Source organism: Corvus hawaiiensis, chromosome 13, assembly GCF_020740725.1.
Source record: "Corvus hawaiiensis isolate bCorHaw1 chromosome 13, bCorHaw1.pri.cur, whole genome shotgun sequence".
NCBI classification, from domain to species: domain Eukaryota; kingdom Metazoa; phylum Chordata; class Aves; order Passeriformes; family Corvidae; genus Corvus; species Corvus hawaiiensis.
In genome coordinates this window covers 13,859,587-13,885,020 of record NC_063225.1, presented here as the reverse complement: position 1 = coordinate 13,885,020, position 25,434 = coordinate 13,859,587, and the positions used below count along the sequence as shown (strand labels likewise).

The 25,434-nt window shown below is 38.7% G+C and overlaps 1 protein-coding gene across 6 annotated transcripts in view; it reads right to left on the bottom strand.

The window, feature by feature from the left end:
* The window catches only part of LOC125332829 (myocardial zonula adherens protein), a 54,306-nt gene that overhangs the window by 11,821 nt on the left and 17,051 nt on the right, over positions 1-25,434 (bottom strand). For all 6 annotated transcript variants that reach the window (XM_048318132.1, XM_048318136.1, XM_048318137.1 and 3 more), the window contains exons 4-12: positions 23,536-23,628; positions 21,059-21,172; positions 20,062-20,214; positions 17,130-17,255; positions 16,144-16,272; positions 14,286-14,371; positions 12,055-12,160; positions 1,470-1,553; positions 948-1,048 (exon numbers count right to left, since the gene is read on the bottom strand). In XM_048318132.1, the coding sequence (XP_048174089.1) occupies positions 948-1,048; positions 1,470-1,553; positions 12,055-12,160; positions 14,286-14,371; positions 16,144-16,272; positions 17,130-17,255; positions 20,062-20,214; positions 21,059-21,172; positions 23,536-23,628 (992 nt within the window). The remainder of the gene's footprint in view (positions 1-947; positions 1,049-1,469; positions 1,554-12,054; positions 12,161-14,285; positions 14,372-16,143; positions 16,273-17,129; positions 17,256-20,061; positions 20,215-21,058; positions 21,173-23,535; positions 23,629-25,434) is intronic.

Here is a 25,434-nt window from a genome sequence, read left to right as displayed (position 1 = left end):
TAAGTTTCTATTGACAATCTGAGTGAAAAACTGTATTTAAGGTTTCAAAACACATGCCATTAAAATATGCTCTAGGCTGAACTCCGAAATGAGTGTATTTTTAAATTATGAAGGAAATTTTAGTTTGCTTACTGATTTCATATACTAATTTACATTCCTCAAACTAAATGATTCAGTTTGCAGGGCAGTTACAATGAACAAGTTTACTTGTTGGTAATAAAAGTAATGTGAAGTGGTCCTCGTTATCTTATTGGTTTCTTCCTGTTTAGCCCTTCCCTGTGGTGACTTGTGGCGAAGACTGAAATGCCAGTGCAGAGTCCTGCTCCCAGCTCTCAGTGCCCTGCTGCGGGCTCAGGGCAGAGAGAGCTGAGGAGAAGGGGAGGCACCACACCCGGTCCACTGGCCCCACAGAGCAGCAACAGCGTTCCTGTGCAGATGTCGCGTTGTCACGGCACTGTTTACCTGGCAATCCTCCACCTTGGGCCAGGAGATCTCCAGGACTTACTGCAGCCCTCCACTGTTGGTGTTACCTGCTCTCCCCGTGGTCCTGGTCACACCTCCGGGCACACAGGGTAGACTGTGCCTGGAGCCAGCGCTGAGCAGCCTCGGGCAGAGCTGTGCAGTGTCTGTGGCTGAGCTGCCAGCAGCCACTCTGCACCAATACTTCTCATACCTCACGGTCCCCTCTCTGAATTCAGCTTTACTCTTGACTTAAATCACATTATTGGCAATAACTACTCCCCAAGGGTTTGCAGTATGTTTGCATCTTTAAGAAAACAATAAATCCTAAACCATAGATCACTGAAGTAAACTGCACCTAGGAGTGAAGTGCCCTTTTAAACTCCACAATCCACTCAAATAGTTTATTAGCAAAACGGTTTACTAATACAGCACTGATAAGGGACATTATGAGGAATTTTCCTACAAACAAGCAGAAAAATAAATACCTGTATGGAAGATCACATTCTACGGCAGTATCTCTGGTTTCTATATTGGTCTTTCGTTGGTTTTCCATTAAGTAGTCCAGTTTATCTTGTAATTCTTTATTCTGGGAATCAGTAATTTTCATCACAAGTTTATTTAATTTATGTTAATTAAACAAGGAAATAAAATTGCACATTGCACTCTCCCCACAAGAAATAGTGTATAAGTATTTATGGAGAAAATAAAGGAATCCTTAATTCTGGAAAGAATATAAATTAAACCAACAGTTTTATTCAGAAGCTTCTGGTTTAAGTCATTATAAAACCATTTTAAAATTGTAAGTTAAGAAACTTAGCATGAATATTGAGACTTTATTACATACATTCCTGACTGTATGACTGGTGTCGTAAGTTTAATTTCCATTTGAGAACAGCAAATACATATAGTAATTATACATCCAGGTAACCCTGGATGACATTTGTTCAAACTTAATTTGGTTTCATAAAATAATCACAATAATGCAAACTTAAAAGGTAATGCCTTACCTCACATTCTAAGAAAGAGATTTTTTCTAAAAGCTGTATTATAAATAATTCCTTTTCTTTTACTTTCTTCCTTAGCATTTCAATCTATGAAGAAAAACAAAGACATTTAGTCTGATGGGGATGGGAAAAGGAAGAAAAGGATCTAGGTATCACAGGAAGAAAACATGTTTAATATTATTGTTCAGCAGTAACTGAATACCTGTAAGTATTCACAAACTGCTTTAATCACTGGATTAGCTACCAAATTTAGTGGACTTTTACTAAAGAGAATTCATTCTATAGAACAGCTAAACTGAAATCAAGGAACACTCAGAATGCATTCATTTTTTTATGGCAGTCATTGCAAGAATGACCATTTCTGAATACTTGGGTCAAATTTTCCATGCATTCTCACCAGTCACTTTTAAACACTGTAGCTTAAAATCAATGCTGTGAAAAAACACTAACGTCCCTTTCAAAACCACCAGTGTAAAATTTTTCAGCATATCTGGAAACAGGGATTAATAGAAATATTCCCATCTTGCTAAAAGAGAAAGATAAAATCCTCAAGGCACAATAATGAAAACAACAGCAGTACTACCACCCTCCCAAAAATTTACTGCTAGAAAATGATAAAATATTTTAAAAAAACATACAGAACTATGAAAGAAATTAAGCAAAACAAATACATATATTGAACTGAAAAATGAAAAGTTATAACACCAACTGAACTTTAATTTAGCCTCCATGACCTTCAGGTATCACATCTCACTGACACAATGATCAGCTGTTACTTGGAAAAGCTAAAACATAAATGCCATACAGTGTTTGCAGAATACAGGAGTGCTATCATCATCCATCTTTCTCAAAATCCAGTATTTCCTTTTTTTCTCTTTTAAAGTCCATGTAAAAACCACCCATGTCATCTAAAGCTATTATCATTTCAGTTTTCAACTCACAGAAACACAAAGCTTGTGGCATTTTCAGAAAATCTTAGAACATACCTTGATCTTTATATTTAATTACTACTTTGTTTAATAGTATGCCTGAATGAAGTCAGCTATGTCTTCACTGGTTCAATAGCTTCAGTCCTGCCAATAAACTCCACTTTAAAAAGATAAACTGTTCTCTTAGGACTTTCAAGTGGATCTTTTCTATTAATATTCTGTTCTCCTACTGTGCATATAAGGAAATAATACTAACATCAATAATCAGTGCCAAAGAAGCCCAAAGCCAAGCACCGCTGTGTGATCACACTGACACACAGCCATTTTTGCTTGTTATTGAGAGTAATCAACTCCATCAGCTACCTAGGCTGGTTTTTACATCAAACACAAAATATTTCTGTTTCCAAATAAGTGATCAAATTATCTGTCATCCAAAAGCAGTACCAAACTCTTGTGCTTCACAGGCATGTACCTTAACTTATATTCATTCTGTGATAGAAAGATCCTAAGACATGAAATACACTGACAGTAACCATTACGTTCACCAGTATCATGTACAAATAGATTTTGTGTAAGTTAAAATTAAAGTTCCATTTATTCTTCACATTGGCTACAGAAAGACAAACTCCCTAAGGATGTTTTTGAGTTACTTTAATTAGAATAGTCTGAAGGCAAAGATGAGCATGGACACCTTAAAATCTAACGGAGAATACAAAAAGAAAGATTTTGACAAACAGCTTCCTCCCCTTCCCAAACACAGAACTGAACTCCAAAAAGACATTTTGTAGTTTGGTGAGGATGCTCTAGGGAGCAGCAGACTGAAGCATACACAACAGTACCGCCAGCCTCTCTGTAACATTGTACCAGTCAGAACCCATTAAAACCATGCCCTTGCCCCAGAATCACACCAGATTTTTAAATATGTCTTCTTTTCTGCAGAGAATATGGTCCTACACAATCCCATGCTCAGTGTCTCAGTCTAGCAGTCAAACAGAATGGTGTGGTTAGACCATGCCGGTTACAGAATGATCAGGCTGTGAATTGTGTAACTTACATAAACTTATATAAAACCTTTTGGTGGATCTTTAAACATTTGGAACTCAGACACAGCCACACACCCCAAATACATTTCAGGAGAAATAAATGCAACAGTGGCTAAAATGAGAGGCTGTTTCAGCACCAGGAAAAATGTCCAGCAGTCCTGCTCCCTGGATGCAACAGAGCACCCTGTGAGGCCACTGCAGAAGGAAAGCAGGATGAGAATGGAGCAGGAATGCTGCATCCCCAGACACATGGCCAAACAGCTGCCTCAGCAGCTACTGCAGTCCAAGGGCTGAAAGAAGTGGCCTGACACAGATGACACATCCCAGCAGAGTAACTTACTATAAAAATAAGTTTATTTACTGAATAAGGACTTGGGTACACATCATCTTATGCCATTAGCCCCAGGAATGAAAAACCTGATTTGATTAATCCTTGAGAGGGTATGTCACAGGAAACCAGGAAAAACAGGAATAACTCTATGAGATTATATTAATATATTACTATATTAAATTTTAAAAACCCCAAAACCCACAAATCCAAGTCTTGAGAATTTCTTTGTTTCTAGAAGCTTCATAAAGCAAGAGAACAACTAGCAGGTGACAGAGCAATAGACTTTAACTCTGGGTTGAATACAATGTAAAGAGGAAGAGAGGAGAAGCAAGATGGGTCAAACACAATACTGAACTCCGGGCCTGAGTGGTGGCCAGAATAGACTGGTCAGAATGGTCAGAAACAAATCACTGCAAACCAAAGACTCTCAAATTCCATGGACTGACTCTTGTATCCAAGTAATTTCTGGACTGACTCCAGGATAAAATTATCATCAAGATGTTCCTATGTTTTCTTTGGTCGATGCCCACGGCCTATAATCCACCTCATCCTTGCTGTCTGCAGACTTCAGCATTTCAGCTCACTGAACTCAGCAACTTGCTCCCAAACCTGGCTTTTGCACAACTACCCTCTCAGATTTCTTCATAATTTTCTACAAGCACTATTCAGGTACATCCTTCAGGTTCACTCTTCCAACCTTCTCTAGAAATGTCCAGACAGACTTCCCCTAGCACTTAATTCTTGACCTGACTTACATTGTTAAGACTCCACATTTCTACCTGTACTTCTATAACCTTCATGTCTACATTAAGCACTCAAACAAAACTGGCAACATACTTAGAAATATCAGTTACATTAATTAATTTCAAAACAGTTGTACTAACAGTAGTAATGTCACTTTAGCAACCCTGGGCCACAGTCACCCTTTTCCTTACCACTTCATTCTCTCTTACCTCCCCCAACCCACTGTATCCATTGTTCCTGCTTTCCCTTCTCCTGTTGGGAGATACCTGTCTATTCCAAAACTGTGAAGAGAAAAGCTACAAGGCCCAAGCTACAGTTTGTAACTTATCTGGTGTGCCAGCAACTGAGGGGCATCACGTGCTCTCAGCCCTTCAGCCACCCCACCTCAATCCCCAGCATTGCCCTGTCGGGCAGAGAAAGGGCAACTGATCTCTCCCCATCCTGGCACAATCCATGAAGTTCCCTGCCAATGGTGCTGGATGTACAGCTTGCATTTCACATACCCACTGCAATTTCTAATGATCTGAATCAGTCCAACATGGAATGTGAATCATCCTGAATTTATCCATTGACTCAGGATTAATATGGTCATGCACTTCTTTTTAAGCTCTCTCATCCTTTTTTCCACCCTACTACTGTTACCACCTCTATGCTTTTGCCTCCTTCTGAAACTTTGAGGTCATTTCTCAAACTGCTTCAATCTTCCCACTGTCACTTTATCTTGCTGCATCTCCCAGAACATTCAATTCTTCTTGTCCATCCCATCAATGAAGATCTCTTTCTTTCTCACTGCTGCACCTTATATAGAGTCTCCAAATACCAAACAATTGTCACAGTACTTGAATGGGCTGTGTAAATACTTTCTAGGAGGAGCTGCACTTCTGACTTTCTCCTGCACCATCAAGCAACTAAACTTTGCTTCACTAAGATGGAAAGTGAGATATAAGAGTCAACAGCATTAAACTGATCTTGTGGACAGAATACCTAAGAAGAACAGTCAGGAAGAGAATTGGAGAATTCAAGACCTAAAAGGAAGAGTCTCTAAAGAAATGCTGGATATGTGAGTAGCGGTATTAGAATGAAAAGTCAACAGGATTACTAAGCTACTAAAGCAGAAGGAAAAAGCATCTTGAGAAAAAACTAAAATTGTGTTTAAATGTAGAGCCTTTATAAAGAAAGCCTGAAATAGGAAACTTTATTTTATTCTGTGTAACTCAGACACAGATTTGGAGGCATTAAACTACACAGTGATCTCCTGGATTGGAACAGACCCAGCTATTAGGTAAACACAGTCAACATTTACCACTTGATAGTATTATCCATTAGTTTAAAATATTTATCAGGACGTAGTTTTAATATATGTAAGTATCATATTACTCAAGTATGCTTATATTTTCCTTATTCATCTACCATTAATGGATTGGGCATCAGTAACACCAATACAGAGACATGAACAAATTGGTCATAAATATGACTACACAGGACAAACACATGCTACACAGCATGCACAAAACAAGACAGATGACACATTGTAACATCAGCCTGAACTCTCAGAGGTAATTGCTGTACAAGGAAAACAAGATTTTCCCCAGTCCAGTATTTCACTGGACCTTAACTGGTATTTATGAGAGGCTAGACAAGTGTTGAAATTTTTTCAGGGAGAATAATACAGTAAATAGGAATGAGCACCTTTGCCTTTTAATCCTCCTTAAATCATGTGAGCAACTTACCAATACTTTTTGTATTTTAAAATTCACATTGCACTTACAGAAAAAGTAACAACTGATTGATTTAGGTTAATGCACCAACATAGAGACCTTCCTAAATGAATGAGCTCTATGAACGCATTATGCCAGTGGTTGATGTCCACATATGGCTAAAGCAGAGGCTGGCATATCCTAATGAGTTACAGACATTGGCTCATTGTCTGCACATCACCCACCTCGTTAAGCACTACCTTAGTAATGGGCAAGTTTTCTAATTAATGACTTGGCCTGGCAATTCCCAGCTGAAAGTGCTGATGTTATGCATATATAAACACTCTCACCAAACACCAGCAGTGCTTCTACCTCTGCCAATAGATAAGCAATGTACTGCTTGCTTAAGTCCACTGAGGAATGCCAAACGCTTGTACTGGGGAGGGGTGGAGGAGGGTGTGGCAAGTTATTCGTGTTCTGTCCTTTATCTTCTTCCTCAAATCTCCCAAGGTGGGTTTCTCTTTCTACATTTCTCGTTCTGCATTTTTGTTGTTGTTTTGTTTTTATGGTAGGTACTATGCAGTGCAGATTTTGGTTAACAAAAGTTTGGCATCTGTTGTTGGTAATTCCATCTTGTCCTCCTCTGTGCTTCTGTGTGGCTTCTTTTACTTGACCTTGAAACTGTTCTTCCATATTCAAAGAGGGAAAATTCTCTGTATATCTGAAGTTGGACTGTCTTGATACAGATGTTTTCAGATGGTCAAGTCTTTTGTGGAAAAATTTCTTCTTTTATACCCCATTTGTGCAATACAAAATATCTTCTGCATTTGGGATATCATTTGCTCATTAGCACTTTTTCCTTTCATGCAAGTATCTTCCCCGACAGAACAGGAGACAGCTTCTCCCTGGTGTCTGCTCACCATTTATTATCCAACGAATCTGAGACTAAAGCTGGAGAACAGCTCATGGGCCATGACCTAGAGACAGTTCAATTCAGTAGTTAGGGGAATTTCACGTGAAATCTGAGTTCTGTAGATAATTTCTTGGCATGAAATCAAATATCCTTTTTTCTTCAGACCCCTTCAGAACAGCTTCCTATATCTGCATCAACCCCCTCGCCTTGCTTACAAAATGTAAATGCTTATTTCCTTCCCTCTCCTGCTTCTCAACAATGAAACATTACATATAAAATTAGCTTATTGTGCAATGAAATTGCATCCATTTCAAAGTGAATTGCACAAATCTCAGAACTAAACCTCTCTTAAATCTCTCCAGGTTTGAAATTGAGATCAAGCCACAAAATAATTATTTTGTTAATTTAAAATCAAATTTTTTTGTATTTGTTTTGTATTTCATTTATCTTACATGACAGTTTCATTTCCTACCCTGGCAGATCAACAGGATGAACTGGTTGACCCTATCAGATAGATACTCAGAAGAGAAGCTTTTACCCCTCTCACAGAACAAGAGCAATTTCAACCCTGAAGGAAACAATGTGGTAGCAGCTTCCCATGCCCTGCTGTGGTGCCTCTGTGCCTGCATCTGCCTGCCCAGTCCCATCTCTGCAGGGGAAAGTCCTTAGTGGAAGGGCCTCAAGTTTGTGTGCCTCTGCCTTTCACCTGAATTTCCCTGCAAATTCTTCCTCTCATCAAACTGTCTTTTTCCTGGATTGTCTTTGCAAGTCTCTCTCTGCCCAGCCATACTTTGAGATAGTGTCAAAGGCAAAGGCTAAAAAATTTCTGAGCTTTGGGTGACCCACTCTGGCCATCTGTCTCTCCTCACTTGTTTTTTGAAAGCCTGCAATGTACAAATAGCATGAGAAAAGGGCTGGGTTTCTAAACACCTGCCAGATACAAGTCCTGCACTTTTAACTGCCAGCGTTTCATATCAAATGTACTACACTAAGCAGTGAGCAAATAGATTTGTATAACAAACAAGTTCAGCACATGGATGAATCTGTCAGCCATAAATCATCTGCAGTCTCTCTTTAATGAGAACATGAGGCTTTAAGACTATGCAGGATAAGTTTCTGCTCAGCTGGTGCACTAATGGGCAGCAATTTTTTGCTCTCATAGAAAAGTATCCCTATGAGGATGAAAAATGTGTGTGCATGAGAGCTAACACACAGAGATATTGAAAGTCTGACTCCAGCAAACTTCCATTTTATTTCTTCCATTTATTTTTCTTCTGAAAGTTATTTTCTGTGCTCCTGTTTAATTTATGACTGGTTTAACTAGATCAAGTTGAAAAAGGTTCTATAATACCTGAGATGGAAGGATTTCTTTTAAGAGGAAAAAAATTAGAAGCAAATTATTTCTTTGCTAAGGAGTATAAGCACACTGAATTGTGAGTGTCCTTCTCTGCCTGGGCTCAATTCCCTAGATCATATAAACACTGCATTCAGTGCCAACATGATGAGACTTATGAAGAGGAAGGTGTTAATACTCTTTCCCTCCATGGCCTCCTACATTTGGTGCTTCTCTGCCAGCATCCCCTTTCATGCCTAAGTTAGGATTGACCACCACCTCCTAACACTTTTTTAAATGCCATCAAAACAGCATCAGAGGTGTTAGAGCTGCCTGCTGCATCAGAAAACTCCACTATAAAGTTTCTCTTTCACTTTGTCCTGACTGCTTGCTGTTCTTTTATAGAATGTCTTGCATCTGTCACTTGCAAATGATCCATCATCTTTCCCAAGAAGGGCTTAAGAGCAATCTATTTTGGGATTTTTTTCAGCCAGGAGATTCATCTCAGTACTTGTCCAACTTTGACAATTCTCCATATGAGTTTGAAGCAGTATATCTTGTTTGTTCAGCATCCCTTTGAAGTGATGTTAATTTCTCCAATTTCTCTGAATTGGAGATTGTAACAGCATAAACTCGTTGTGATTTACACTGGAAGAATAAACCCCTTATTTATACTTCAGATCTGTGTCCAATACATGATGATTAATACTAAATAAATCTCATCCTGCAGTCAAGCAAGTATAGGCTTTCTCACCTAGCAGCTCATAGAGTAGCTCTGTTCCAGCTTCCAACAAAAGCACTGCTGATAATTTTGACTACTTATTTTCCTTCCACTTCTCTCCTGAGTTTCAAAACCACATGTCAAAACCACGACACCAGGTTAGCCTGTTCTCACTCTGCTGTCATGCCACAGAGAAGCTAAGAGTTTCAGAAAGAAAGATTTCTAGCTTTTGAATTACTTGATTATTCTTTCTCAATTATTTAAATGCAAGTTATCAGTATCATTATAATACCCTCATAAATCCTAAGATGGCATGTTATTTTACAGATACCAGCCATGAAAATACTGCAATAATGAGTAACATGACAGGTTTTCATTGCACTTTTCTTGCTACTCCTTGCCATTAAATTCTGCAATCAGTTAAATTTAGTGTAGGGAGGATGTGTGTTTAAATATATCCTGATGAACATGTCTTCTGGGACTTAAATAGTAGTGCAATCTTCTCTATTTACTCTAGCAGATATTTTTAGTGCTGCTGCTCACTAGTTTTTAACCTAACTTCAGAACAGACTCTTCAGATAGCTTTGCTTTTCAATATTTTCATTGCCAGTTTCTCAGCTTCTATGGCATAGTTAGTGAGTGCTTGCTTAAAATGAGCCAAAAAATACTTATCTAATGTTACGTAGAGAAGAGCACAAAATCATGAAAAGCACCACATGCTTGGATAGTTGAGGGCATACATATCTACAATGCTTTTTCTCTTGCCCCATGGTGAACAGCTACTCTTCTCTACATTATTAAAGCTGCTATTTTTAGGCCTTTAATTAAGAGTCCAGTTTAAAATAGCGCATGCCAACTATATTGTGGATATTTTCTTGAACACAGTACAAACACAGCAACAAATAGCACGAAATTAAAAAGCAAAGCCCCAAACATTAAATGCCTGATGTACTTGGTACCACCTGACCTGATCAAACCTCTGGTACAGGAGTCTTTAGCTACCTCACTAGTGAAAATACAGATGTAGCTACAGATGTTCATGCCGTTCTCAAGGAAGCTGAATTAAAAATTAGAACACACAAGGACTAAAGGAGAGAGCAAAAATATTTACCCTATGGTTATGTGGCAGTCAAGGACTGATAGAGGTTTAACTGAACCTGAAGAGCAGGCAGTCAGACAGCACTTAGAAGCAGACACGTTTGACAATTAAATAGTGACTTGGTCACCTAACACTCGTTAAATAGGATAACCAGATGATCTAGATGGGCTTTCTGTGTATATGAAGGCACCAACAGAGATTCATTACAAGGAATCAGCAAGCTAAACTCACCCATTAAATCTAATATTTATGATATCATAATCATTGGCTCAGGCTTTGTATGTGGTTTTATTCCAAAACAAAACATGGAGTGGAAAGGATTTGTTATACCAATGCAGCCCACTAGAGATCAACTAGCAGTTTAAAACACGTTTAGTAATAAAGGGCAAAATTTAGGCCACCATCCTCATATATTACTAGAATCATTCAGGGTGCCACATGTATAACAAATCCTTTAGAACTTTTGTTTAGAACAGACAGAAAAAACCACATAATACAATGTCTGGTGAACACAGATACAAAACAGATTAAATAACTGTTCCCATACTGAGGGGTTTTTGTACCACTTGCACCGCCACACCATAATCCATTAATTAGATAGATTGGATTATTAGACTGAAGAAATTTTCCTTAATAGACTATCATGGTATAAAAACTGTTAGTTCAGTTTTAGACCAGCTATGATGCTTGAAAACAGTGATAATGGCAAACTAAACTAAAACCAAAACCTCAAGACTTGACGTGTCTGTTATGACTTTAATCCTTCTGTGTAAAAAACACTTAGTATCACACATCTGATCATACAGAAGGACTACATCAGAATCTTATAAAACAAAGCAGATACACATAATTACATATAAATACATACTTGACAAAAACAGAACAGCTCCATGTCTAATCAGAAATCCTGCAATAGCACATTGTGAATGCAGAAAGAAAGCCTTAGATTTGAGTGGTTTCTAAATATTTGATATTTTGAATATATGATGTCCAGATACAAATCAAAGATATCTCATGAATGCCTATCCTCTGTGCAGTAGGAAGGCTCATCTAACAGAGCTGTCAGTCTGCTTTGTAAAGCTCCAATTTAAACTTATCTATTTCCCACGTCATTCTTTCCACTTGGAGAAACAGAAATGTTTGCAATTACAGCCTTCTGACTGCAAAAGTTTCCTGACACGTAAGTAGCCTGTAACCTAAAGCATCTATCCAGCAAAATTCCACTTAAAATTTTGCAGGAAATGGTATCCGCTAAGATGGTGTCCCCAGACCAGGGTAAGAAGAGATGAGCAGTGAAAAACTGTGCTTACTCACCTATTTCTGTGAGGAATCACATTAAAAAAACAAAAAAACCCAAACAAAATCCCCCCCCAAACTGAAACAACAGAACAATAAAGGTCAGTTTTTGCCTTCCACTTCTGTACAGGAGGGAGACCCTTCATGACTAGACTGCATTGTGTCAGCAGGTACCCTCTGAATAGTTCAAATTGAGCCAGAAGTTGTATGTTGCATTTCCTGAACACCCTTGAGGAAGTAAAGAATTAGTGTCAGCCTAAAGATCACGTATATAAAAGTGATCTTTATACTTATATAAAAGTATAAAACCCATAGCCACTGGATTAAACTGCTTTCATCTACTGTTTTGCTGGCTCCAGATGCTTAACTCAACTTCCACTGTAACTAAGGTGGCATAAGGCAATTGCACAAAGAACACAGTTCTCTTTGGATTATGTACTAAAAGAATCAGTGCTCCTCAAAGACGTTTTACTACACCTCACCTCCTCAACCATATGCTTGACTTTCTTCTGTTGGCAGTGGACCATGTCATCCAGATGCTTGATCCGCTCTCTCAGGCTGGCTGCTACCTCCTCCAAATGCTGCGACCTGGCAAAACATGCAAGAACCAAACCTGTAAGTGGGGAGCTATGCAGTGTAAGCAGAACAAGAACAACCCCCATAATCCACCATAAATCAGGGCAGGCAAGTCAAATTGCACTGACAGATGTCAAATTGTCCAAAGTACATTTTAATGTGATCTTAGTCTAAGTGGCCGTCTCCACCCAGTTCAACTCACCTTTGTCTTGCATACTGACATGCTTAGTCAGAGCCTGAAATGCTGACGATTAAACAATGTGACAAAACTCATCTCAAGATGTGTTTTCCTTTAAGTGAAAGGCTTTTAGACAACTAGATCTTTAGCTTCAGAGAGACACATTTAGCCTGACTTACTACTACCTGCAAATATTTTGGAAATGTATGCTAAACAAAAGCCAGGAAGCTTTCAAAGCTGTCTTACTACAGGGGAGCCTTGAGTCAAGAATTTGGCAGAGCTGCCAACAGCAGCACAATGCTAACTGGAATAGTATTAACTCCTCAACAGTCAGCAAGAATGCTATAAATGGTTTAAATTTGTGCATACAACTCTTCAGATAGATTCTGCATTTCTTCAGATCTGTTTAATACAGAAAGTGAACACCCACAGAACTCCTGCCACAAGTTGGTTTTCAGCTTGTCAGAAAAGTAGCTTTAGAATATACAAGGAAACAGGAGTGAAGCTTTTCCGTAAGTTTTTGTCTCTTTGGCCATGGGAGTCTCCATATTTATCTGAATGTCTAATTCTTAAAATTTGTCAAAGAAAGCAATTACTTGCTTACAAAATAAACTGCTGTACTCTTAGGTTCAGGACTGGACAGAATTTGAGAACGGGAAGAGGGGAATCAAAAACAAAAAGGCTTTTTTCATCTTGACCTGTGCACAGCAGAAAAAAAACCTGTTAAAGAGAAAAACCATTCTAAGACAAAGCAGCATATGGCAAACTGTAAGACATGATTCCAGTGAATGACTGAATTGTATGCTCTTTCACCCCCAAAAGAGTCTCTATTAACTGTGAAGTACTCTGCAGAAATGTAACTGCAGCACTTTGACAAGGACTCAAAAAATTCAAGGCACTGCTGCTGGTTTTTCAATTGCGCATATTAAGGTCTCACAAAACTTTAATTTATATTGTGATTGCAATTATAGCACATATTTTGTATCTCATTGGAAGATTCAGGATCTTAAGCATTTAGAGCAATAGAGAAACGGAACAGACATCCTTTCTAAGGTGGAGCACAAGTGTCTGATAAGGTACAGACAGGTAAAGACAACTTAAGAACAAACGAGCATCATCTGAACATAGATTCATTGCTTGCACAGCATAGATTGCAACTGTGAGCTTGCTTGCATTGCACGAATTCCTGCCTGAACATTGCCTTTACCCTTTTTACTGCAGTGTAACTTTTCACACTGAAAAGGATTCACTGAAGCGAGAAGGGTCTGTGTTATTCAGGGGTAAAGGAAACCAGCAATTATCTTTCATCTCCATATTCTATGTTGTATGCAAGTGACATCTGTTCACTTTAAGCTATTATTTTAACAGGCTGCTGCGAAAAGCCATTCTTATCCTGGAACCAGAGAAGCTGGTCACTGATCAATACAAGGCACTGAGAAGCTCTCAGCAGGGACCTCCTTTTATGTTTATGCTTCCCAAAGAACAGCAGGATGCCCAAAGCCTTAAAACTGAATTTCTGGGTGCCACAGAACCGTAAGTAGTAATCAAGTACAATTATTCAGTCTCTGGTTATAATTCATCTTTACCCACTCAAGCAGTGTCATATAAACCTTTGAGCTTAGACAGTGAAAGTATTCATAGTCAGGATTATAGTCCTCTAAATTTGAGAATACAGATTTAAGAAAAATGCAAGCCACAGATATGTCACAGCTTGTTCTATCTACAATGGACTCTACACATTTGCAAACTTTTCAGGAAAGATGCATGAAGGTGGTCTTTGTCACAAAAATTAATTGTCTTGATATTTTACACATAAATAAACCTACATTCAGATGGACAATCCCTACCGGACTGCAGTTTTAAAGTCAGAAAAGGCAAAATTCAGATGTCTTCAAAAACAAAGAAACCCCTAAAGTTTCCTAGCAATACTAAAAGTTCCACAGACAAGTCATATCTCACCTTTCACTGTCGGAGTTGTTTTCAGATTTTGCTCCAGATATTTGTAGTTCATTTAATTCAAGTTGTTTTTGCAGCTGGTGACGTTCCTAAACAAGAAAAGTTATCTTTCAGTTCTCCGTGTATCAAAATGTAAAGGCTTCACAAACCATATGTCATTGCAATTCAAAGCATCATTTGTGAAATTAAAATAGAAACTGATTAAACAAAATTCATGTATTTCCTATTGCCAAGGAGCACAGAATACATAATAATAAAATCAATTTCCCAGCCATGCATGGAAATAAGATCACTTTTCAATTTTCTATTTGAAGATATACGGCTGTACTTGAAATTGAATTTTTTTCAATAAAAAGATGAGTCATCAAAATCTTTAACTACATAAATGTCAAATTGTCCACGTTATCACTCCAAAAAGATCTCCCAATCCAAGGCTGAGATAAAAGGTATTGCTGCATTTTCTTCCCCCAGAGTATTCCTGTTTATTTTTAAGTGCCACCAGCACAGTGCTTGTGAAGATCTATGAGGACTTGGGGACTGAGTCAAAACAAGTTAGCAGAGAAGTAAGTGTGTTATCCACTTTAATGGGAATTTAAGAGCCATTCAGTCTCACTGGGCGAATATCAGCCAGATAAGAGCAGACTAAATAACTAATGTGAAGGAACTCATCTGTACTTGTGAACTATACTGGAATCCTACATTCACTGCATAATACTTTAAAGTTGTAGGCTGAAGCCCAGATGAAGTTAATGCAGCCACTACAGGGGCATATTAAGCTGAGTAATTTCAGTGTAATCACTAATTCTACTAATGGATTTTCAAGCATTAGATAAAAGGGACTCAATGCACATTAGACTAACCAGTCAAGCCAGCAAGACCGACTTATAAAAACCTATTTCTCAGTAGACACTGATATTAAATATGTACTACACTAAAGTAAAATTGGTGAAAAAAACCACTTCATTTGTAAGAGCAGAAGATTTTATTCCCTCCACTGACTAAAACACTCTCTGCTCCTGTATTTGAGATAGTGAGGCACGAATCTTTAAAGATAATGAGATGCCCGCTATTGAATGAAATGAGAAATGCCAAAGTACATCCAAGACTATTTCATAGCCACGGCAGCCAGGGCTGCACTTGAGCTTCACATTCCCCAGGAACTCCTCCTTGTTGGTGAGAACAAGGTCCAGAACAGCACTTCTCCTCACTGGCTCCTCTAGCAACTGGAGAAGGAAGTTATCATCAACACATTCCAGGAACCTGGATTACTTATGCTCTTCAGTGTTGTCCCTCCAAATGATGTCAGGGTAGTTGAAAATCCCCATGAGGACCTCTTGTGAACAAGAGGCTGCTCCCATTGTCTGTAAAGGGTCTCATCCTTTTAGTATTCCTGGCTGAGTGGCCCCCACTCTAATGTCACCTGTCCCTGCCCTCCCTTTAATCCTGACCTACAGGTTCTCCATCAGCTTCTCACTTATCCCCAGATGGAGCTTTGTTCACTCCACAGACCTACCACAACAACATTTCTAAGAGACTCTGGGTCATTTATGATTATTACTTGATTAGACCATGAAGGGACACTGAATGGTTTTTAAATTCTCTCTTTAAAATAATGGCTCACTTCCTAAATAAATGCTGACACCTTAGCCCTGTAAGGACCACCAGAAAGCCAGAACCACCTCCTAATCACAGTTGTCTCAATGGCAGTCCAGGTGCATTTACTGATACAAATACAGTAACTAAGATCCAAACAGCAATGGTATTGTCACTGAGCAGGCAACTGAGCAGCAGAACAACAAGAAGTGAAATATCCTCCATACACTTGTGAGTTTCCTTTCAACGCAGCAATCAGCTCTCATACCTCTTCCATGCGTTCAATCAGCCGGTCCAGCTCACCAATCCTCTGGTCTTTCTCCTGTATGCTTGTTTCTGTAATCTGCATCTTCTTATTTGCCTCTTCAATAGCCTTCAGAAGACGATTTGTTTCCTCCTACAAGTAAGAACATTTACAGTCACATTGGCATCTAATATATTAATGAGGAATATTTATTTCTCTTTTTGGCTACAGAGCCCGGCTAAGAGCTCTTAAAGAGCTCAAAGCTTCTCACTACACCTACTCAGAAATCTGGAGGACCTGTGACCCTAAATGTGAATTACATAGAGCAAAGGGTTTGGGGTACTTTGAAATACACTGATATTAGTAAAGAGTCATTATGACAATCCAAGAGAAACTTTTACCCATTTCTTAGATAGCTAATTTCCCTTCTGAGGATGCTGTTAAGTAACAGCATAAGAAAAATATGCTGCTGCAAAAGACAGCTTTTCAAACACCACAGTTAGCCATGTTCAGCTTTGTACTTTCCTCACATGTAAAGCAATACGAATAAAAAGGAGCATCTATCTTTAATCTCCATCATTATCTGACTCTATCATTTTAAAAAATGCAATAACTGACTGTTCATAGAAAGGTTAAACTTGGGGGTGGAGGGGAATTGGGGGACAGGAGAGTTCTTGCTCCAGTAGTATCCAGTGAAGTTGTTCCCTTTCTTCTTCTTAAACTGTCACTTAAAATTGGACATTGTATTTTCCTTTTTTAGAGAATCAGAAGTTAAAAAAACCTACTTACTCTATTTCAGATTTTTAAATCTACATTATTATCTGACATTCCTATGTTTGAATACATATTTTTCTTAGTCCTACAACCCCAAAAGTTTGGAAAGCTTAGTAACTATGGCACAACTAGTCACAGAGACAGAAGTGAAGGAATACGCATCAACTCCGGAGTATGAAGCAATTGAGGAATGACACCCAAGCTAAGCACCACTCTTACAGACTGGCTATACATACTAGGAGCATTTCTTTCTCAGCCTTATGTTTCTGTTCCTCTTCTCGCATTTTTTCCTCATACTGACTATACAGCTTTCTTGTCATCTCTCTCATGACTTCAGCATTGGCTTCCTGTGATGATTCCACCTATGAGAGAGGAAGGTTGACCCATCAGTAAGTACAGTATTGCTGGCAGCAGGAGACAGAGAGTTCACATGATGAGAAAATATGAGTTTGAAGTTTAGCTCCACCTTGTTATAAATCTGACATTGCAAAAGTAGATTTCCATTTCCATCAAGACCATTTACAGCATTCTGCCAGTATTCACATAATTTGAATCTGTAGAAGTTACTGTTCCATCAAGTTCCATGTTGTCTGAATTCAGCTCATTTAGTCATTGCTTATCCAAGACCAGGCCATGCCTCTTTACTGAACCTTTCCATAACAGCCTCCAAGTCACTTGGTTTATTTCCCCATTGAAATATTATCTCCCCCCATTCTACTGAAGCATAGACTAGAGATGGACTATCTTCAACTCCTGTTTCTAAATGACCATGAACACTCAAAGCAACACTTTATTGCAGTTCCCTCCCTGCTCTCTCTTGGTTTTTCACATTCTGCTCTTTGTGTAGGCATAAGAACAAGGATAACCATGCAACAAAGCAATCAAACTTAAAATCAACATTCTCAGGTGTGTGGAAGGGTTAATTTTTAACAACAGAACCAGAAACTTTACTAGAACTACAGGGAAGAGGGCAGAATGGTAATTCAGAGACAGGATTTCCTGCTGTTGGCTGAAAACACTGACTGAACCACACCCTCAGCAATTAAACACCAGATAGGATATTCACAGCTTAAGCCCATCTACTATGTAAACCACAATAAAAGTGAAGTAAAACAGCTAGTCCAGGACTTAGTTCTCTTCCAAGAGATGCTATGAATCAGCCCATGGTATAGTGAAATGCTGTGGATGCTACAAAAGCGACAGGAAGAGGAGGAATTAAGTGTTCCCTGCTGATCACCACACTTAACACAAAATAGAGAGTTCCGATGATTAAGGTTTTGGGTTGGATTTTTTTTTTCTATTTCAAGGACCGAAAGGTTTAGTAAACCCTTGGGTTCATCGTGCATGGTAGAAACCAGCTTGTTTAGCATACTGCATTTTATTCTTTGAAAATGGATGAGCTCTGAAGGACTCCACTTGTACTGCAATTGTGTCCTTTGTCATCTCACCTAGGCCAACCCCGGGGCACAGGTAGTTCGTGCACTTTAGGAGAGGGTGTGGAGTTAAATGAACCTTCCACATTTCAGGAAGCCTGAAAGAATTGTACCATTTAGAGAAAGCCAATTATCAAACCCCAGATTCCTTAAGATACACTGAACTGGAATAGGATCTCTGGCCTTTTATCTCCATCATTCCTTTCCTTACACCCTGAGCAATAAGGACAGTAAAAGCAAGAGTAAAAAAGTAGATGTATCAGGGCATCTGTTATAATATGCTTAAGCAACATCTCCACTCTAAGTTGTTACTGATGTATGAATAAACCAAACCTCTTCAATAAGCCCCACAGGTGTGTTCTGCACCCAGAATGTCATCATGGTATACAGTAGTTACTGCTTTCCAACACTAACCTCCCAGATTCCAGACCATCCTCTTACATTCACCCCTAGAATGAATTCCCAGATGTCTTGGCACCTTACAGACACATTTTATATTTAACTGTCAAAGACAGTAATGAGGTATTTTATTCACTAATTTGGTACTAAAACTGCAAGTCTGAGGGCAAAATTTACACTTTTTCTGTGTAAATGCAGGGCATGTATTCTGCAGAGCTTGACATGCTTGAAGATAAACAAATCCTTATGCATTCCGTTGAACTGAGATGTAAGCTGCAGTTCCCTGTTCTTAGAAACAGACATACCTTTCCCTGACTTGCTGGGGCATGTCCTTAAAATTATAGTGAAGCCCAAATTTCTGGTTTAAAATCCTAATTGCATCATTTTTGCTTCTGTTGCTTGGTTTTTCCCTCTTTTTATTTCCTGCTGCCAACAGCAGGTGCAAAATACAGCTACTTTTATAGCCTGCAAAGCTTCACTGTGAGAGGAAAGCAGAATATGAAATGCACTTGTGTTTTCTTGTTTAACCAGTCATCATTAAGCATGACTGCTAGTCACTAGCAAAACAGCCAAAAAGGAACACCTTCTCTGACAAAATTAAACAGGAATATAGCTGCAGTCACCTTAATTTCACAAACTTAACCAAAAAAAATCTGACAAATTCTGATACAGTACTATATCCAAATTAGTCTACTTTGAGCAATTTTAAGAGAGACAAAGCTTCCCAGAAAAAGGGGGGCTGGTGGTGTTTGTTTTATTTGGGATTTTTGTGGGCTTGTTTTTTTTGAGATTACCAGAATACATTTGGCAGATGAGGGGAGAACATGGTCAAGCTTTCTGTCATATTAAACCTTGCATTTCATGTTTTATTCCCTTGCATTTCTCTGAAAGAAATAGCTTAATTCTCTTTTGAAGATGCCTGCTGCTACACCTCATATCTGCTGACCACATACACATAAGACTTAACAGATTACCTATTAAAAATGGTGCAATACCAAAGAAACTCAACACCAAGAAATTAATGTAGCAATGCGGAGAGCTGTAATATTCCTTCACTTAATAGGAATGGACACTAGTAACCATTTAATGGTTTGAATTTTCACCTGTCAACACCCCTGACTCTTATGTTACATCCCATGTTATGGGAAGACTGCCTGTCGCCAGCTGAGATGCTTTGTTATTAAACCAGTATTGATTCACAGGAATAAGTGAGCTTGAGGACATGATGAGGGCATGAAGAATGAAGAACCCTTTACAAATAAGGCCAAGGAATTCACTTAACATTCACCCAATGCCCTTACTGTGCAGTATTTTTAGGGGAGTTTATATACCACACCTTTAACTTCAGTAACTGATTTTCAATTTGTGCTGTTTCCAGTTGCTTTTGCTTCTCTCTCAGCTTTTCCATAGATTGCTCGTGTGTATATTTTAAATTCCTTATTTGTTCCCTTATATCAGTGTTCTCCAATGTAACATCCACTAGAGTTTTCTAGAAAAAAGAGGCAAACCACATATTAAAAACCAGAAATAATTTGATGAATTAATATAGTCAAGAGATTATGAAACAGCATATTTAAAGAGCTTCCTGATGTATTAATGCAGTGTGAACAGTTTTGCAAGTTTTAACATTTAAAATTATGGCTTTTGTTGTTGCTAGAAGGTATTTCCATGAGAAGTATACTCAGTGAAATCAAGTCCTGGAACACTATTAAAAACAAAAAAAAGAAACACGGATACATTTCAGTATGAATAATCTTCCCTTGTCTCTGAGGGCCATGCCATACATATAAAATGCAGCGGGCTGAAAACAACTGCAACATACAAGAAAGGGACATTAAGTTGTTCAGCTCAAATACATGGGAATTTAGAAGTCTTTAAAAAAGAAAATTCATTCCCACCTTGTCCCTCCCCCTGCATTTCACAGGTATGTAAAATCTCACAAGTGGCTGGCATCCAAACATGCCACTTCCATTTCTGTTACCAACTGACAGCAGAACTAAGTCAGGAGATGCACCATTTTGCACTATGCAGACCAAATCACATTTTCACCTTAGATCCTTCATAGAGACGTAACTTGTGGTATTAGTCTGCTGCATATCTATATCTCTTTATATCTCCTTATTGTACACTATTTTTTAATGCTTTTTTTAAACACAGGAACTTCTGGATCTTTTTTCTTTGTTTCCTAAATTAGGTGCTTTAGATAACCAAGACAGTACTTTATGGTCTTGCTTAGTGGTAGAATCTGTATCTGTCATCCATGTTTTCAGTATGCTTTGATATGCATTCTAGAAAAGGCAGCTGGCAGCTGGGAAGCAGCTATGAAGATGTACCTGCAAGTCTATTGATGCTGATGTCAAGGAGCTGTTCATTTCGCTAAAGCTATCTAAGGCTGCAGCCTGCACTCGCACATGATTCTCTAAGGATTCCTGATGAGCATTTGTCACCTGAGCAAGAAAAAAAAAAAAGGTTTTATATAGAATAATGATCAAGTTTACCTATTCTTTCCAAGGGAGCTACAGAAGAGAAAGACCCCAAGGTCGTTTTCACAGTATTATGATGCTTAAAATATACAGGCCGCAAAGTATATTCTTGCACCTCACAAACAAACAAACAAAACTTAAAATCCAAATAATCTAACAGAAATAAGGCATGAGCAGCTGAGTTTATTGTTAATCTGCAATCACTGTATAAGCTGTTCTTTTTGAAAGGACAAGAGGACAGTTGGCAGCTATTCAGAAAGATTATATATATAGAGTGGGCAGATTGTACAAATTCAGAGCAAAAAGCAGAAGAATGCAAGAAATAAGGAAATCTAGAACTGTGAATTGTAGAAAAGCCTTAATTAAGAAGGAACTGACTAATCAGGTACATAAAGAAGCAACATCAAGAAGACGTAAGGATGAAACAGTACAAAGCAGGGAGGAGAAGCCAGAGAGTTTTGTTCTGTGAAAATTAGTCATTTTGTGTTATGTACACACACACATACTTAAAAACTGAAGGGGGGGAAGAAGGCACAAAATGACATTATTCAAGAAGAGACCAAAACCCAAACACTGTAAATAATTATAAATGATCCAGTAATAAAGAGGGAAAGAGTGTTACTAATGGAGGCCAGCCCAGCTCCCATTCTTAGATGGACCAGATTTGTTTCTTGATAAAAACAGAAGAACACCAGGGACTGATACAGAGGACAAGTGTGTAGTAACCAAGCCATACACAGATTAGGTCAGCATAGGGAGTAGAGGCCAAGTAGTTTCTGTTAACTTTATATAAATGTGTGTTCATGTTAAACAAACAAAAGCAGACATGCTTTGGATGGATTAAGAAAGTTACAAGATAAGAATTTGTGTGAAGAAGCCCAGAGCACGATATTGGAAGAGCAAATTTCAAACAATCTTTATGAACAAAAAGTTGTCCTGGAAATTGATAGGATAAAAGCACAGTGATTGAAAGCTGAAGCAAAGAGTATAGAAAGGATTTTAAACAGGATCCGCAAACAGCATGAAAGACAAGAGTTGTGTAAAACCAAAATCAACCCCCAAATAACCAACCAAACAAAAAACTCATTTTATTAGGAAAAACAACACTTGTGCTTCCTTTCAGGCAGTCTAGAGTATTAAAAAAGGGGAAGGATGTCTCCTAATGTGCCATTTTTGTCAGAAGGAAGCTTCATGAACTGCTAATTTGCTGCAGAACTAGATACTCTGTCAGAGCTGGTCAGAAACCCTTAATTAAGGAAGAATTTCTGACTCATGCAGTATTTCTACTGGTCTGACAGAAGATCTGGAAGTGCAGGATATCATCACTGCTATTCAGTAAAGATCAGCAGCAAAGACAACAAAGCTGACCCTGAATCAGCATTTACCTACATGCACACTGGGGAGGAGAGTGACTCTTGCTGGCAGCATTACGACTATTTAACACAGTTTGCAGAAATTGAGTTTTCTCTCTTCCTCTCAAGTTAGGGGGATTTTTTTTTTCTCTTTTTTTGAGACCAGTTGCACAGAATAAAAGTACCAGTTTACAACAAGTTCTGATTTTTGTACCTAATACAGCATGCAGGGAACTGACAGCCTACAAACGAGGATGGCAGAAGGGCACAAGTCAAGGTCCCAGTCCCTTGAAGTCAGAATACCTTTAATTGCCAAAGCTTCCTCTGAACCAGGGCTGTGAAAATCAATGCTGAACATAAATTCAAAGCAAGTTTTCAGGGAGATTTTTTGGATCAAACAACTCAGCAGTTTAATATGAAGGCTATTTTTACAGAGTACAACTGCTTTTATTGCTAAAGCAGAATGTCAGAAGAAAGACAGGTCATCGAATGGCCATTGAAATGTTCCATTAAAAATGAAAAGGTAAGTAATTTTTTAGCACTTTAATACTAAAGAATATTGCTACTTCTTTTATTTAGTGTTTAAGCAATAGAGTCAGTAAAACAGAGCAAAGTATTGAAATGACACCAAGTTATCAGTTTCCCCTAATCATGAATATTATTTATTCAACTGGAAGCTGTTACATACATCTCCACTGATTACCAATACATGCAAGCAATGGTATCACGATCATTCTTTTATTTCCAAGAATTTCCAGGCAATTAGTAATTTCATATGCAAAAGCACCCCTGTACTGCTTTACCTTCCTGGATGGAAAAATACATAAAGAAAGGAAACTACAGATATCACATAAAACAGTGAACTGGAGTGTTTTGGGAGATTAGTTCTGTTCTGCTAAAGCAAAAGAAAAGTTTCTAGATAACACCGAGACAGTTATTCCCATATGCTTTCCCTACAAATTAATGGATACTTACTTTCAGTTCATTTGTAAGCTGCTGTATTTTTCGTTTCATTTCATCATATTCACCATACATTTTCTTCCTTACTTTTTCCAGAGTTGCTCTCACCTGGTGTCAGAAAAATCAAATGCCTTTATCAAAATTTTGGATTATACTGTTTATAACAGGACATGATTTTTTTCTCTATGTTCTTCATTGTTACTTTCCATAATTTCCATTGTTAATCTACCTCTGCATAACAGCAATTTACTCTCAAGAAGAAGATAAAAACTTAAGTCTCAAGACTTGTCTACATAGGGAATATATAAATAACTGTCACTATGAGTAATTCTAAATTTCTCTGTACACACTTAAACACTAGTAAATAAATAATTTTAAAAAAATAATTTCAATTAAATTATCCATAAATCATTCTAACCTAATTACTAAATGAATTTAAATTAATTTGACCATATATTGTTTTATTTCTGAAAAAAAGGCATGGACTTAATACACTTGCATACTTTTAAAAGTGGTTGGTTTCCGCTTGGTATTCTTTTAAAGGGTTTATCCTGCAGATAAACCCTTTTAATTTCAGTCTTTTAGACTTGTATCTAGCTTACACCTACCAATGCAATTCCAAATCTGAAGAATGGAGAACTCAATTTGATTTCAAGAACTATGTATGCAAATTATTCCTTGCCTTTCTAGAAAAAAAACCAAACTCAAAAAAACCCCAAGCTGGCTTCCAGTTTGGCTTTACACACCACTGCAATCATGTTTGCCTACAGCCCATGTAATTCAACCTCTTTTTTTCCCTTCCTCACTTGTACCAAACACAGGCTGATTGCACATCATTTAGGGGAGTGAGTTTACTGTGTCCCTGCACACTGGGGTGAGGGGAAAACTTCAGCAGGGGATGTTTTTAGCAGCTCTGCACAGAATACCCCCACTGACTCCCAGAAAGGGGGGGCACTGGCCACCAAACCTAGGCAAGGAGTACTCCCTCCCCACGTGCTCCCTTTGGGATGAGGAAGAGAGAAGGGAGCTGACTCCTGCCCGTCACCTCAGGAAAGCACCGCTCGCCCTCTGCCTCCCCACGCACAGGCACAGGCACATACACACCCTATTGCAAGGTGCAGATCTGACTCAGGCAGAGGGAGCTGTCAGCAGCTCTGATGGGGCCCGTCATTTTTGGTCTATTTAAGTCAGCACATACATGGCAGAAGCTGAGGACTCTTGTTTAAGACTCTGCTTTTAAAGACAACACTACTCTGGCAGACCAAAGATCACAATTAGCAGAGCTAAACACAGCTTCCAGAAGACAGAACAGCCAGTATGTCTCTTCCCATGTCTTTCCCACTTTTTCCTGAAAGCATCAGTACCCTGAATGCATAAGCAAGACATGCAGTTCACTTGATCTGACGTGTCCCTCCATAAGGGACAGAAAAGGGCAGGGAGATGGTTCCAGCCCAAGCAATCTGCACCAGGTACCACAGACCGTGCAGTTTGGGGAGCTGGCCCTGCTGTGTGCCAATTCACCTGTCCCTTGACACCACCCCAGCTGGGCAGAGAAACTACCCAGGCAGGAAAACAGCAGCCAAGACAGCTTGTGTGCCTTGTCAGCACTGCAGCACTGACATACCCTGCCAGTCCCTAAACTCAGCAGCTTGAGAGTGGTGAACATTGAGAGCTGACAAACTGGGAGTACCATGGGAGAGAAGCAAGTGCTGATAGCCACAGACCAGGCAGGTGTTAGGAGCACACATGATTACACTGCCTTACACTGCTTGCTTGATTCAGGGTTCCTCCCTTTTCTATCAACTCAGTTTGCACTTGAATCAGGGTAACATGATAAGCACTGACCAACAGCTTGCTGGGTGGTGAAGATGGATGGAAAGGGAAGGTCAGATTATTTGCCCTGAGGTAATGAGG